Source organism: Emys orbicularis, chromosome 10 (genome assembly GCF_028017835.1).
Source record: "Emys orbicularis isolate rEmyOrb1 chromosome 10, rEmyOrb1.hap1, whole genome shotgun sequence".
Lineage (NCBI taxonomy): Eukaryota > Metazoa > Chordata > Testudines > Emydidae > Emys > Emys orbicularis.
In genome coordinates, this window is record NC_088692.1 from 47,253,001 (window position 1) to 47,266,168 (window position 13,168).

The following is a 13,168-nucleotide window of genomic DNA, read 5'->3' on the forward strand; positions in this document are numbered from 1 at the left end:
TAAGAGGAGGCTCCCCCTCCCACCCTGCCTCTCCCGGCCGGGTGGGGGTTGGGGTTTCCCAGCCTACGCAGGCTGCGGCCACATGATGCTGACATCAGCTGCAGCATCCATCCCTGCTGCAACCCCCCGCCCCCAGCGCACCCCTGATTTGCAGGTGCCTGTGGCTTTAAGAGGCTCAGCATCGCCTTCCCCTGGTCGAACCCCCTGCTCCCAGCCATGTCGGCCAGCCCAGCCTACAGCGAGGAGAAAGGGGGCTCCTCCAGCCTGGGGGAGCCGGAGTATGGCCACGATCCGGCCAGCGGCGGCATTTTCTCCTCGGATTACAAACGGTAAGTGGGGGCGCGGCTAGACTGGGCAGGGTCGGGGGGGGTGCTGGTGCCCAGGCTGCGGGGGGCCTGGAAGGGCCAGCTCGGGCCATCCTCTGCCCTGATTCCCAGGGCATGGGCTATTGGATCATGGATGCATTTTCCCTTGTTCCCCCCCCCCCCCCATTTGGGACAGCATTTTGTTTACGCTGAGAAAAGCACCAGCCAGGAGGGGCCTGTGGGGGCGGCCATTGCAGTGGCAGATGCCTGTAGCTCCCCCTCGGAGGGGTCTGAGGTAAAAAGGGGGCGCCTGGATTGTCTCTAGCCCCTGGGGTTGGGTGGCTGATTTCAGGGAGGCTTTGGCTGAAGCCTAAGAGCAGGGTGAGAATTAAAATAAATTGTAAAAGATTCCCAGCCACCTGCTAAGCATGTGATCGCACCTGGGGCGTGTTTGTTCTCAGCTACCAGATGTTTGTCTGAGACACTTTGTGGCCAAACCTACAGCAGAAGGGCTCCTGGGGGGATGCTGGGAGCAGGGAGACACTCAGGTTCCTGGCTCAGATTTCCCCTGTATCCTGTGTACTATAGACGCACAGCAAATCTATAAATCTAGCCCTGCAGACTAGCAGCAGCAGCAAATCTTTGCACTGTATGTGACATCCACATGCAGGTGGAAGCTGGATTCCTATAGCCCTCCATGCAGATTGCGGTATTTTTCTTACAACGGCCAAACCACCCATCTTTGCTGCCCTGGTTTCCAGTGGCATATTTAAGGGCCAGGGAGCTGAATTCACTGGCCAAGTCTCAGATTAAAGGAGAACCCATCCAGCCCCTGATCTGAAACTGTTAAGCCATAAGCATATTTCATGGCTTTTCACCAACCCAAAGTGCACCTTGCAGTGTCATGCAAGGACACAGTCAGGGCCCCCTGTATGCTGTTGGGAGCATGATGAGATGATAAAATACACTGCTGGGCGTTGGTGGGAAGACACTCACCTTTAGAAATGAATTCTCTCTGCAAGCTGAGGTTTTCTAGGAAATCTAAAGAACCGTGCATATGATATGTCTGCTTGTGTGTCACCGTAACTGGAGACCACCAATATCTCATGAGACGGAGAGAAATTGCGAGGCTTTATTGCAAATCTAGTTTATGTGACATGACTTTAAACTCCTAGGGGGAAATCTGGGCCACACAGAAGTCAAAGGCAAAACTGTCATTGACTGCAGTGGGGCCAGGATCTCACCCCAACTATATTAGACATTCCTGTGCAATCACACGAATGGGGGCTCATGGGGCTGCCAATAGCTAGGGTTAGAAGGTAAGAACAATCTGTGCTAAGAAGCAAACTGGAAATGCTACTCTGAACAAGGAATGAAATTCAAACCTTCAGGTGTCAGGATGCCCTTATCTCCCCTTCTTGTGTCTAGTCATCGCAGCACATACAGGCCTTTATCATAGTGCTTTGCAATGGCACATCCCTAGGAAAGCAATATTGGCAAGTAAAGGCTGTTTGTAGATTGCTGCCCATATCTGAGGCAACATCTCAAATCTAGAATTCCTATAGATAGGGTTGTTATTGAGTATGTTTTACTGTTAGTGGGTCCGGGGGCCATTTCCTGTGTACTGGATCTGTATAGGGATCCAGTGAAACCCTTTGAAATGACCCCATGAGAAAAGACTAGAGGCCTGAGTCTCATCTCACTGTAAATCTGGATTAACTCCACTGGCTTTGCTGGAGGGATTAGATTTCTGCTGCTATGGCTAAGATTGGAATCTGGCTGTCTGCCTGGGGAAGAGGGGAAGGTGCCAGTGGGACAAAGAACGATTGTGATAGAAATCTGGCCTGCCAAAGGAGAGGTATTCTTACGTACTGCATCAAGGGCTGAATCAGCCAGAATTCCTACTGGGATTCCCACTGTACGCTGGGCCTTAAAGCCACAATATGACCCAGATGCAGATTACAGAAAGCTGCAGAGGCCTCTAAGGTAACACCCGTTGAAGCGAAGATGGGTCCTGCTGTGACTAGCAAACCGCAGGGAATGTGATCATGGATGTTTGGGCCCCTACCCTTCTCCCTTATATGCTGGTGTAAATTGGGAGGAGCTCTATTAAAGTCAGGGGCACATTTACACTGATGTCAAATTGGTGTGAGTGAGAGAGCAATAGGGCCCATACAGCGTGTCATGCAATACTTTCTCTTGAAGCGGGTGAGTGGATGTCTGGGTCCCCAGCAGCCAAAGGATCCCTTTAGTTAAAGGGGTTTACAAATCCCAACACCAATGAATAGAGAAGCAGGGTCAGAGACTTTCTAAACAGCTGTTTGCTTGTTTATTACCCAAACCTTCCCGGGCAGTGTTGGGAACTCAAACAGCACAGCCCACAGCGAGGCATTAGAACCAGGACATGAAATTAGCTCAGGCTGCAATTCTGCTGTTGGATCCATCCATGCAGATTCCTGCATGGCTACTGGGCTCTGAACGGGCTCCAGGGTCTGCCCAGGCAGATCTGATTGTGCATGTTGTTGTAGGAACCACCGAGTCACAGCTGGGTCTCAACCAATCATGTTACTAAGTCTACACAGACATGCCCGACCTAGCTACACACACCCTGCTGCTCTGATGGCTGCCTGGTGGCTTCTAAAACCTAGAACATGGTGCAGGCTACTAGAGGGCTCACAAACTATTTAAAGGGATACTGCCTTATTCCTATGCACTACAGTAGGATTGGGGCCTTTCAGTGAAACCCCGACTTAACACATGGAAGAAGTGAGGGGAGGCAAACGAGATGTGAAAAATCCTTTGCCATTAATAATGTATGGCAGCCTTGGAAAACACTGCAAATGTTCACTAGCCCAGGCACGAAATCCGTGCTCTCTTGGGTATTTGTGTGATCCCCATTCCTTAGGATCAGAGAACCTCACAGACCTGGATGTAGTTAGTCTCACCACGTCCCTGTGAGGGAGGGAAGAGCTGTTGTCCCGCGGCCCAGAGAGATTAAGGCCCAGATGAACTTCAACGGGAGTGAGGCTCCTAAATCCCTTTGGGGATCTGGGACTTGTCTTGGTCACACAAGAAGCCTGTGTGGAGCCAGGAATTGTATGTAGGTTCCAGGCTGGCACCCTAACTACTGGGCCATCCTTCCTCTCTGTTCTTCACCATGAGTCGGGAGAATGAAAAACTAAGGAAATTTTCCCTTCATCTCAAAATGTTACCTCAGGCCAATGGTTAAAATGGTGCCAGGCTGATCTAAAGGGTAGATTTAAAAAAAATGGAGTGAAATGTTGGTAGCAGCTGTTTACTAAGCCAACTAACGGCACCGTGGGTTGGATTCAAAGATGGATTTCTCCCCTGGGCAGAGGAATAGAATCCCGGGCTCTACTGGGTGCCACTGCATCAGGCTGGATTTCACCCTATCCAAACTTGAAGATACAGCAGCTCACCTTAAAAACCCACCAGGAATGAGAGCCACGGATTCTCAGCCCAACTCACCAGCACTAGCCCACTGCTAGCTCTGATCTTTCCAGTGCTGTTTTAACATAGATCTTGATTTTATTTCCTTGTTTACTGGTAGCCCAGAGTGACAGACTAGCCCTTAAAAGCGGGTGTGTGTGTGTAAATATTAATGAAAATGAAGTGCTGAGCCATCACACTTCTCACAACACAAAGGTGCAGCAGGAGTTTTACCATCCCTGATTGTGTTGTGTCAGATCTTGGAAGATGACTAGGGCTGTGCCAGGACAGGAGACCTGCGAGGGGACAATCTGGGTGCTAGCTACGGTCTTGCTGGTGACTCAGGAGGCAGCAATCTTCCTTGTGAGTCAGTGCTGCAGTCAAGTGGCAGGGGTGCTGGAGGTGCCCCTTTTGGGATTAATTGTTAAACACAGGCCGGGAGCACCTGTGGTTTTTAAATTGTGGGTTCTAGGATGGGAGTGTTGATCCCTGGGTTTCAGTGGAGAGGATTACATTCTGCCTCCCTCAGTTCCCTCGGCAGCATCTCTTGGACAGGATGGTGCTCTTTGCTTCCTGCCCTGAACTTTCCTGGGATGTTCAGCTCCTGTGTCCTGCTCCAGAGGTGGCTGCATTTCAGTGGTTAGTGTTAGGATTTTGGGGTGTATTCTCTAGGTTTAGTACGGTGAGCTCCAATAGAACTCACTGCAGTTAAGGGTGGGGCTGTGAGATGTCCAGGTTAGAAAGAGGAGCCAGGATCGACACGACTGGACACCCTTGTCATGGAATTAAATATAAGTCCCGGGCTTTGGGGTGAGAGCATGGAACTCAGATGCACAGAGCCATCCTCAATCTGCCACTGGCTGGAGGCAGGGGGGGCCTAGAGAGGTCTTGCCTGTATGCAGGGCAGGAGGCAAGAGGCTGCCCAGGCACTGGAAGAAGACGTGTCAATGGGAGGTGGTCTGTGTAGAATGCCAGGCAGCCTGCGCAGTGGGTGTGTGGTGCATACCCCAGTATGGAAGGGGAATGGGTGAATGTGGCTCACTGCTAATGCCGAAGGGGGATGTTTGTCTCAGGGCAGGGGGTGGCAGTCCTGGGGCAGAGTTAACTGGGAGAGGCCTTTTGTCTGGGAATGTATTTGATTTGATGCAGCCAGTGCCGCTTGTAACTGAGAAGGTGGCTGTCTCGCCACCAGCTGTTTGTTTTCTCACTGGAGGGAGAGCAGTGCTTCTGCTGCTCATCTTGCTCCCTAGAATAAGTAACGGGATGCACCCAAGGGTCCATCTCTGCCCTTTCGGAGGCCAACAATCTCCATTAGTTACATGTCCCAAATCCTCAGGGGGGAGGCTGCTCCCTGCTGCCTCTGCTCACCTTGACTTAGCTCAGCTGGTCTGGCTGCTTCTAACACTCTGCGGCTTGCTCCTGATAGCTCAGGTGCCGTCAGCATTGGCTCAGCGTTAGCTTCTGACAAAGCTTCTCATCAGACAGGCAGCTCACCATGGGCTGGGGGTATGTTGCTGTTTATAAGCAAGGCACCATTGATTAGGGGCAGAGCGTGGATGGGAATCCCCATCAGAGAACCAGGTTCAAGTTTCCACATGAGATTCAGGAGGTGGGATTCTCTCCTTCCCATGGGGAAACTCCATTTTTCTTTGCAACTCCCCTGCTTGCAATCCAGGTGGGTTCTTACACTGTCTCGTCACCGTGGTATCTAAGCACCTTCCAGTCGAGCATTAAGCAGCTGGACAGACATCTGTCACGAGTGGTTTGTGCTTTCTCATCCTCTCCCCAGGGAGAGGGCTGTATGTGAAGCAGAGTGGTTTGTTTTGGTAGGGTTTTGGTTTTATGTACATGCTGCTCAGTGTTGAGTTAGAGAAGGCAGAACTGTGCTTTGCACTTGGAGTGTGGGTGGGAGGTTTGGGATGGCCCTTGGTTCCTGGGGGAGGTCGGTCTGTGCTCTGGGACTGGCCCCCTGAGAAGTTCTGTCTCCTGCACAGAGTTATTGGAGAGAGCTCCATGGTGCCAGAGATGTTGATCACAATCCACAGTCCTGGAGCATTAGAGGGTCTTTTAGACATGCTGGTTCCAGGCCATTGAGCACTCTGAAGATCAGGATTGAGACCTGGAACTTGACTCTGTTCTCTATTGGAGACTGGTGTGGAGAGCAGAGGTCAGGTTTGGTAACCGGCCCAGGTTCCTTAGCATTGCTGGGGTTTGTTACAGGCTGGCACCTGGCCTGAATGAACTCGTGTGCCTCCCTCTGATTGCCCTGATCTTTGCAGTGGGAAGAGCACTCTACTAGGATCGGCTCACTCCCATCCCTGGGCATGGATCCATCAGTCCTCCCCAGCCCTGCTGGAGGGAACGGCTCCAGTACATTGGACAGCTCACTCCTGACCACAGCCCGGGTGGTGTAGGTGCAGATTTGTCTTCCTTTGCCTGCTCAGATGGAAGCTGAGCTCCTGATCCCGCTGCGGCCTGGTGCTGGGGTGGGACTGCCCCATCTGCTTGATCCCTTCCTCTCTGAGGTGCGTAACCCCCTGCGGGGATGTTGCTGACCCACCACTCGCCTGCCATCCATCAGCAGTTGTCTGTCTGCCTGCCTGCAGCCAGCTGGTGTGAAATGGCTGGACAGCAGCACTCTGTCAGTGCCAGCTGGGACAGATCTGGTGCTGATGATTCAGCAGGAGGTGCTGTTTTCCCAGCAGCAGAGCGCTGATGCTAATAGCTGGAAGGCACCGTGCTGCTGGAGGTGCCATCTCTTGGGTGAGATGTAAAACTGAGATCCCGCCCACTCATGCTCCTATGCCACTCTTCGCTATGTCCTCCAGCTGCTAACTCCCCCTACAGTCCCAGCTGTACATAGTGGTGTTCTGTACTTCCTGTCCTAAACTGTTGTGCAGCGTAGCTGTGTGCTCTATAACAGCAGCTGCATTCTATGTGGTTGCATTTCAGTGGTGGGTGAAACAATCTCTGTGTAAAGCAGCTTATTGGAATCTCCTGGGATGAAAGGGGATAGAGAGGGTTGGAGGAGCAGGATCCTGGCTGCCTGCTAGTTATCATGCTGCCACCAGAGCTTCCTGCTGCCTTTGCCTCCCACATGTGCAGGGGTCTGCTGGGTTTGGGTTTTACATGCTGGCTAGCTGTTCTGCTGGAGAACGTGGGTGTGGGGAGGACTCAGGGCTGGGGCTGCATCGCTCTGCCATTTGAATCACACAGCTGGGTCGTGTTTGTGTCCGGTGGGGGAAAGCATCCATGCCTTTCTCTCCCAGCTAGACCACTCCTATGCACTGTACGTAGGGCTGTCCTTGAAGTGCATCTGGCAGCTACCGCTGGGGCAGGCTGCTGGGTCCCAGCCTCACTCAGCCCCGGTGCACTTCAAGGAGTCCGTTGCCATCCTCTGAGCAGGCTGGGGACAGCTCCTTCCCCCACGTACCATGGAGCAGCGGAGTTCTGCCCAGGCTTCTCCTCTGCCAGCTTTCCAGGCTTGCAGGCAGGGACCAGACCAATGTCCAGGGCTCTGTGCAAGGTTCTGGAGCTTCAGAAGGTCTTTGCCAGCTCCCATGGAAGTCTCTGCAAATCAGGTGCCTGCAGGGGTCCAAACCCCACCACGAGGCTAGAGCTTGTCTGGTCGTTGTAGAGTGCAATTGAAGGCTGCCAGGTGCACCAGTGAGGCTGGGGGTGGCATGTGGGCTCCCAGAGAGTCTCAGCGCAGGTGGAACCGGCTAGAGGAAGTGGCACTGGGGAGGCTGAAATGATGGATCCTCAGAGCCTGCGCAGCCGGGCAGTGACTGGCAAGCTCCTGCCCACCGCACTCACCAATAGGCCTCGGCCTGAGCGAGGAGAGGGGAAATCTGAGCCCTGGAGGCTGCGGGTGTAGATTGGTGCCTCTTGTGGTCCCCAGGCCTGTTTCACACAGGTTCCCCAGGGAGCTGCTATGGGCCTGTCATGCTGGGCTCCCTGTGGTGGGCTTTGTGCCCCTGCCCTCTCACTGACTGTACCACGCCTGCTGGGCATGCTTCCTTGGGCAGACTATTTTGAATGGCTCTGTGGGAGTCAGACACTCCTGGCGACGGTCCAGCCGGGCGAGGCCTGTGAACCCAAAACCAATGCCTGAGTCTTCTTGCTGCGGCCACGGGCCTGCAACCATTGCAGGGGGTGGGAATAACGAGGCAACTGCAGCATGAGGGGCCCGGGACAGCCCCTCCAGGCTGACGCTGCCAGAGTCTGTGCAGAGCTGCTGGGGCTGTAAATGAGCCATGTTGCCAGGCTGCCCACAGCAGAGGGTAGGTACAGTGGGGACTGTGCTCTGCCCCATGCCTGTCTGAGCCCAAGACTCCTATTGGGGGTATGGTGCCCCCCTGCTCACTCATCCCTGCAGCCCATCAGATCTAGAGCCAAGTGCTCTCCAGCACCCCCTGCACTGGCACTGTGGCAAGGCAACCCAGCCCAGCATCACTGCAAGGCCTGGAGGGGAGATGATTGGTGGGCCTCTGTCACATGGATGGTTTAGGCCCCAGGCCCACACCTTGGCCATTCACCATCACAGCTGAGCTGAGGCTCAGCTGGGAACATGGGGCTCTCCCCAAAACAGTCACTGCCTCCCACTGAGTCTCGTTCCCAAATCCTGCATGTCTTCTAACAGGTGCCCCAGGAGGACACCGGATCCCCAGTATCACTGGGAAAGCAGGGAATGGAGACTCTGCATGTTCCAGGCCCTTCTCCCAAACGGGAACTCGCCCTGCCCAGGGCTCTGGGATAAACTTCAGGGTAAATGTAGGGGCTGGGAGCGTGGAGAGAGCCAGGCACGGTGCAGGCAGGAGCTGGACCAACTCCCAGTCAGCTCTGCCAGTGCCCCTCAATCCCAACCCCAGCCCCCTGCTACTCCAGTCCTGCCCCCGTTCCCAAACAGCTCCACACAAGAATCCTGTTGCTTTCACACTGCTGCTGCACCAGGGGCTCTATCGGCAGGGATGGGAGCTATTCATGAGACAGGGGGCCCCCTGGAAGCTGTGAGGTGGGTGGAATGGCAGAGACCCACACACACACCCTTTTAGGGGGGAGAATAGCAAAGATCCCAGTAAGGCTCCAGAGGGGCATGGGGGCTAAAGTGTCATCTGCCCACTAGCCTTACAGCAGGATGGCTGCAGCCACTTACTGCAGGCCCAAGATTAACCCTTGTGCAGAGCAGTGCTGGGGATCTACGCAGCTCCCCACTGTCCAGCAACGCTATCGATCAGCCCGTCCCACAGGGCCTGGGCTACGGGGATCTGCGAGAATCCTCACTGCTCAGAGACAGGAGCCAAACTAGCCAAGGGCTCAGGGTGAGCTTGTAAATGCTCCCAGCGCCACCCCCACATTGACTCTAGTGGGGGTTCCACTCACAGGGTTGGGCCCAGGAACTACCAGGGTGGGTATCCCCCACACCAACCACCCCCATGATTGGTACCTGAGTTGAGGGGCTGCTTGCTGACAGCCCTGATGGGGACCAAGGACTGGACTGGCCATGGAGACTGAGTGCCCATCTCGCCCCTAGTAGCGGGCTCCCTACAGAACAGGGGACAGGGGCAGGGACGGTACCTGCCCTGAGGATTTCCTTCTCCAGCACTGTCAAGCTGACACCCGTCACCGGAATTTGGCTCCTCTTTCCTCAGTTTTCCCTTCTGACATCGTCTCTGAACTTTTCCTTCCCTGCTCTCTGTGAGTAACGTGAACCCGAAGGCAGGTAGGATTTCACTGGGAACGTTCTGATACCAGCCCAGAGGTACTGGGAGCGCCATCTATCCCGGTGTCAGGACAGCTCAGATCCCGCACTCAATGGCCCGGTGGGCTAAGAAGGAGTCTAGATGAGTTGGCCTGGCCCTGGCTCAGCAGCATTTGCTGTGGTGCTGTGTGTACAGCGTGGATATAGCGGTCTGCGAAGGAGCTCGACCGTCCGTGGGGCTCCAGCTTCAGCGAAACACTCCGGGCCTACTCCTCCTGTCTCGTGCCCTGGGGTAAGCCAGGAGCCAGAGCTGCTTCCACAGGGTAAACCTGGTGTGAGATCACAGTCCGGTCTGAACACCCATCCACGTTTGGAATTTAGCACCTTAGTGCAAAATTCTGGGCTGGGGGCAGGGAGGCACAGGAATTGCATGGCAGAGGGAGGATGGGCTTCTGGTTGAGTTGCTGTGCTGGGATTCGGGAGCTAGGTTCTGGGCCTGACTCTGCCATAGACTCCCTGGGTGACCAGGGCAAATCCCTGAGCCGCCCCCCCCCCCCCCATCCATAAAACAGGGCTAGTGATGCTTTCTGTGTCTTATTTATATTGTAAATATAGGGGCAGCCACTGCCTCTTAATACGTGTGTCTGTACCAAGCTCAGCACAATGGGGCACTGCAGGCGCTACTGGAATGCAAACAGAGCTACAGACACAAACAAGGGGGTGGGCAAACATGCACAGTGGCCACTAGATGGTGCTGTTCCCCCCCCAACAGAAACCAACCCAACTGGCGTCTAAGTGGGGCTCTTGCCCCTCTGTCCCTCCCCTCGTCTGGCGTCTGGGGCACGGCCGGCTCCAGAGGCTGTGACATCTCCCCAGGCGGGTGATGTGTCCAGGCCGTCTGGGTCCTGGGGCATTGAACACCCATACGTCAGCTCAGCTCCCCGTGTCTGTGCTGCAGCCCAGTGTGATGCTGCATGATGCGCTGGCTGTCGCAGACCCCAGCCCTGGTGACTCATCTGCAGTGCTGGCTGCCATGACGCCTGTGTGAACGGCTCTGTCCCTGCTGCACCAGGGGAGCACTGCACGGGTCAGGGCCACGGGTCAGTGACTGGTCCTCGCTTAGGGGTGTCCTGGAGGGGATTACGCCTGCTGGAGGCCCCATGAGCCTGGCACTGTCCTCTCTCACTCCTTCGCCCAGCCCCCTCTCACCTAGCAGCTTCCTGGGCTGCCTTTCCCTCTGGCCAGCACCTGGGAACCCCACCGCAGCTGGCTCCTTCCCCGCCCCGCTCCCTCCTCCCAGACCCGCTCCATGGCTCCCTCCTGTCCCAATGCTGCGCCCACCTGCCTCGTGGTCCTTCCATCTGGGATGGCTGCTGGGCGTTGGGCCCTCATGCACAGCGTGGGGAGCGGGAATCACTCCCTGTGACCCCAGCCTGCCCCTGCTGAAGTGAATGGAAAATGAGAACGGTGAATTCCCTGCCTGGTCTTGGACAGCTCCGAGCCTGCAGCAAGGGGTTCCTGCTCTCAGAAACTCCCGTCTGGGGCAACTCTCTGTGGGTTTAGTGCATGAAGTTCAGCTCTCTGTGCAGGGGATGTTGCTGTGGCACGCTCCACAGGCTCCCCCCAGCTCTGGTGAGGTCGTGGCTGGGTCCTTAGCCAAGCGCAGTGTCCCTGACACTGAAGAGTTAAAGGCCAGTGGGTGGTTCAGGCCTCCTCATCCTACAGAAGAACTGACCGGGGGCTGGAACGACTCTCTGGACCCCTGGAATGAGATCCTCTGACAGGAGTGGGCATCCCTGTTAAATCCTCTGGGGGCTGCCTCAGTCCGTGGCATAGGCACAGTGGCATCGCTAGGCTGGAGCAGACCCAAGGTCCGTCTAGCCCAGTGTCTCATCTCTGCCAGTGGCCAGCACCAGATGCCTTAGGGAAAGGTGTAGGAACCCTGCAGTGGCAGATGTGGGGTGATCTGCCCCCACAAAAGTCCCCTGAGCCCCTAAGAAAGAGCAGCTGAAGCCCTTGGTAGCATGACTCTAGATAGCCTCGATACCACCCTCTGTGAGTCCCTCCCTGCAACTAGCTGAGTGCTTGGCAGCCCTGTCCTGCCTGTGCCCCGTGGATGGGAGCTCGTAGCCTGCAGATGCCCACAGATGGCAGGTCCAGTCACGCTCTGGGCCTGATGCTTGGAGGTGCTGAGCACTGGCAGCTAGCATGGACTTAGCTGGGGTCTGCCCTATGTCCCTGTGGGGCAGGGGATGGGAGGGGCTCCCCAGGAGCAGGGTGGGGGGGCTGGCTCACTCTGAGTGGCAGTTTGTGTGTGGCCAGCAGGAGGCGCTGCAAGCCAGGCGAGGAGCAAGGGCTCCTTTTCAGCTGCCTGCCAGCTGCTGCAGCATCAGATTTCAGCCCAGGGACAGAAGGGCGGGGGCTGTCAGGCGGAGGGGAGTTTGGAGCGGAGGGGAGCTGAGTCATAGAGCTGAGCCAGCCGACCTGCAAACGTGGCTGGGCTGTACTGAGCGTCTGGCTGGGGTGGTTGGGGTAGCGCGGTGGGGGCAGGAGGAGCCTCTCCAGCCTGCTGTGCCAGGGCCAGCCAAGCCCTCCAGGGAGACCAGCAGCTGCTCCCCCATAGCCATGTGGGTGCCCCCCTCACAGGCAGCCAGCCCCAGCTCCTCGCTGCCTTCCCTCCTTGTGCCTTGAATCGCACCCGCCAGCTCAGGATCTGGGATCCAGGATCAGAGACAACAACCCTGGAGGGTCCAGAGGGGTGCTGGTGAGAGAGGGGGCAGGAAGCTGCCCCCCAGCTGTGCTGGAACCCCACTGGGGAGCTGGCCAGGGGGAGCTTGGCAGAACCAGGTTAACCCTTTGAGGGCTGGCACACTGACTGCAGAAGAATCAGCGTCCCTGTCGCTGAGGGGCCATCGCCTCTCTCTGCCTGTCGCTGACCCCTGCTCCCCTCTGCAGCTGCAATGAATCCGATGCAGAAGCTACTGCAGCTGCCGGCCAGCGCGGTGAACCTGGTGAGGTTCCAGCAGGGAATGGCAGGTGAAGAGGCCAAGAGCCCGGTGCTGACACCTGACGGAGGGCAGCAGGTCTGGTACAACGCTATGCAGGCCGACGAGCTCCGTCTGCTCAAGTCGCCAGAGCAGGTGGCTGCCCCAGAGAACAGCACCAGTGGCAGCCAGACACAGCCACTACGGTAGGGCCACTGGTGGGAAGGGGGGCTCTTCACTTCCTTCTGACCAGCCTGGCTTGTGAGTTTGGGAGGCAGGGAAGGGATGGGAGTGCTTGGAGGACACAGAACCATCCTCCCCTTAGGAATAAAATGCTAGCAACCTGGTCCTCTTAAGATCTCAACTGAATGGTGGCAGTAGTGGGATGAGATGGGAGGAGCCTCTTCCCAGAGAGACTCTGCCCCCGGGCTCCCCATTGTCAAATTGGGAGTGGGTTTCCTGCTCCCACAAATCCCTGATCTGCACTGAAAGGGAGGGAGAAGGGGAGTGGGTTCTTCACAACACTGCCCCCATCACACACCCAATCAGAGTGATATTAGGAGAGCTCTAGCCCCTTGGTCTGCCCTTCAAACCTCCACCCTGCCTAACTCTTCCAGTGTCCCCAGCTTGGCCCGTGGGGGATCTGGCCCTACCAGTCTGTAACAGGAGTTGCTGAGTGTGTGTCTGGGACAGAGTCTCTCTGGGACACAAGGGCCTGCATTCCAGTG

At 56.1% G+C, this 13,168-nt stretch overlaps 1 protein-coding gene across 7 annotated transcripts in view; it reads left to right on the plus strand.

Moving 5' to 3' along the window:
• The first annotated feature begins 216 nt into the window (after positions 1-216).
• Positions 217-13,168, plus strand: part of AP3B2 (adaptor related protein complex 3 subunit beta 2) — a 66,360-nt gene continuing 53,408 nt past the window's right edge. For 5 of the 7 annotated variants that reach the window (XM_065411776.1, XM_065411777.1, XM_065411778.1 and 2 more), the window contains exon 1: positions 217-329. In XM_065411776.1, coding sequence (XP_065267848.1) covers positions 217-329 — 113 coding nt within the window. Of the gene's footprint in view, positions 330-12,416; positions 12,647-13,168 lie in introns of those variants that run through there. The other 2 variants (XM_065411775.1, XM_065411774.1) reach the window with 1 other exon arrangement.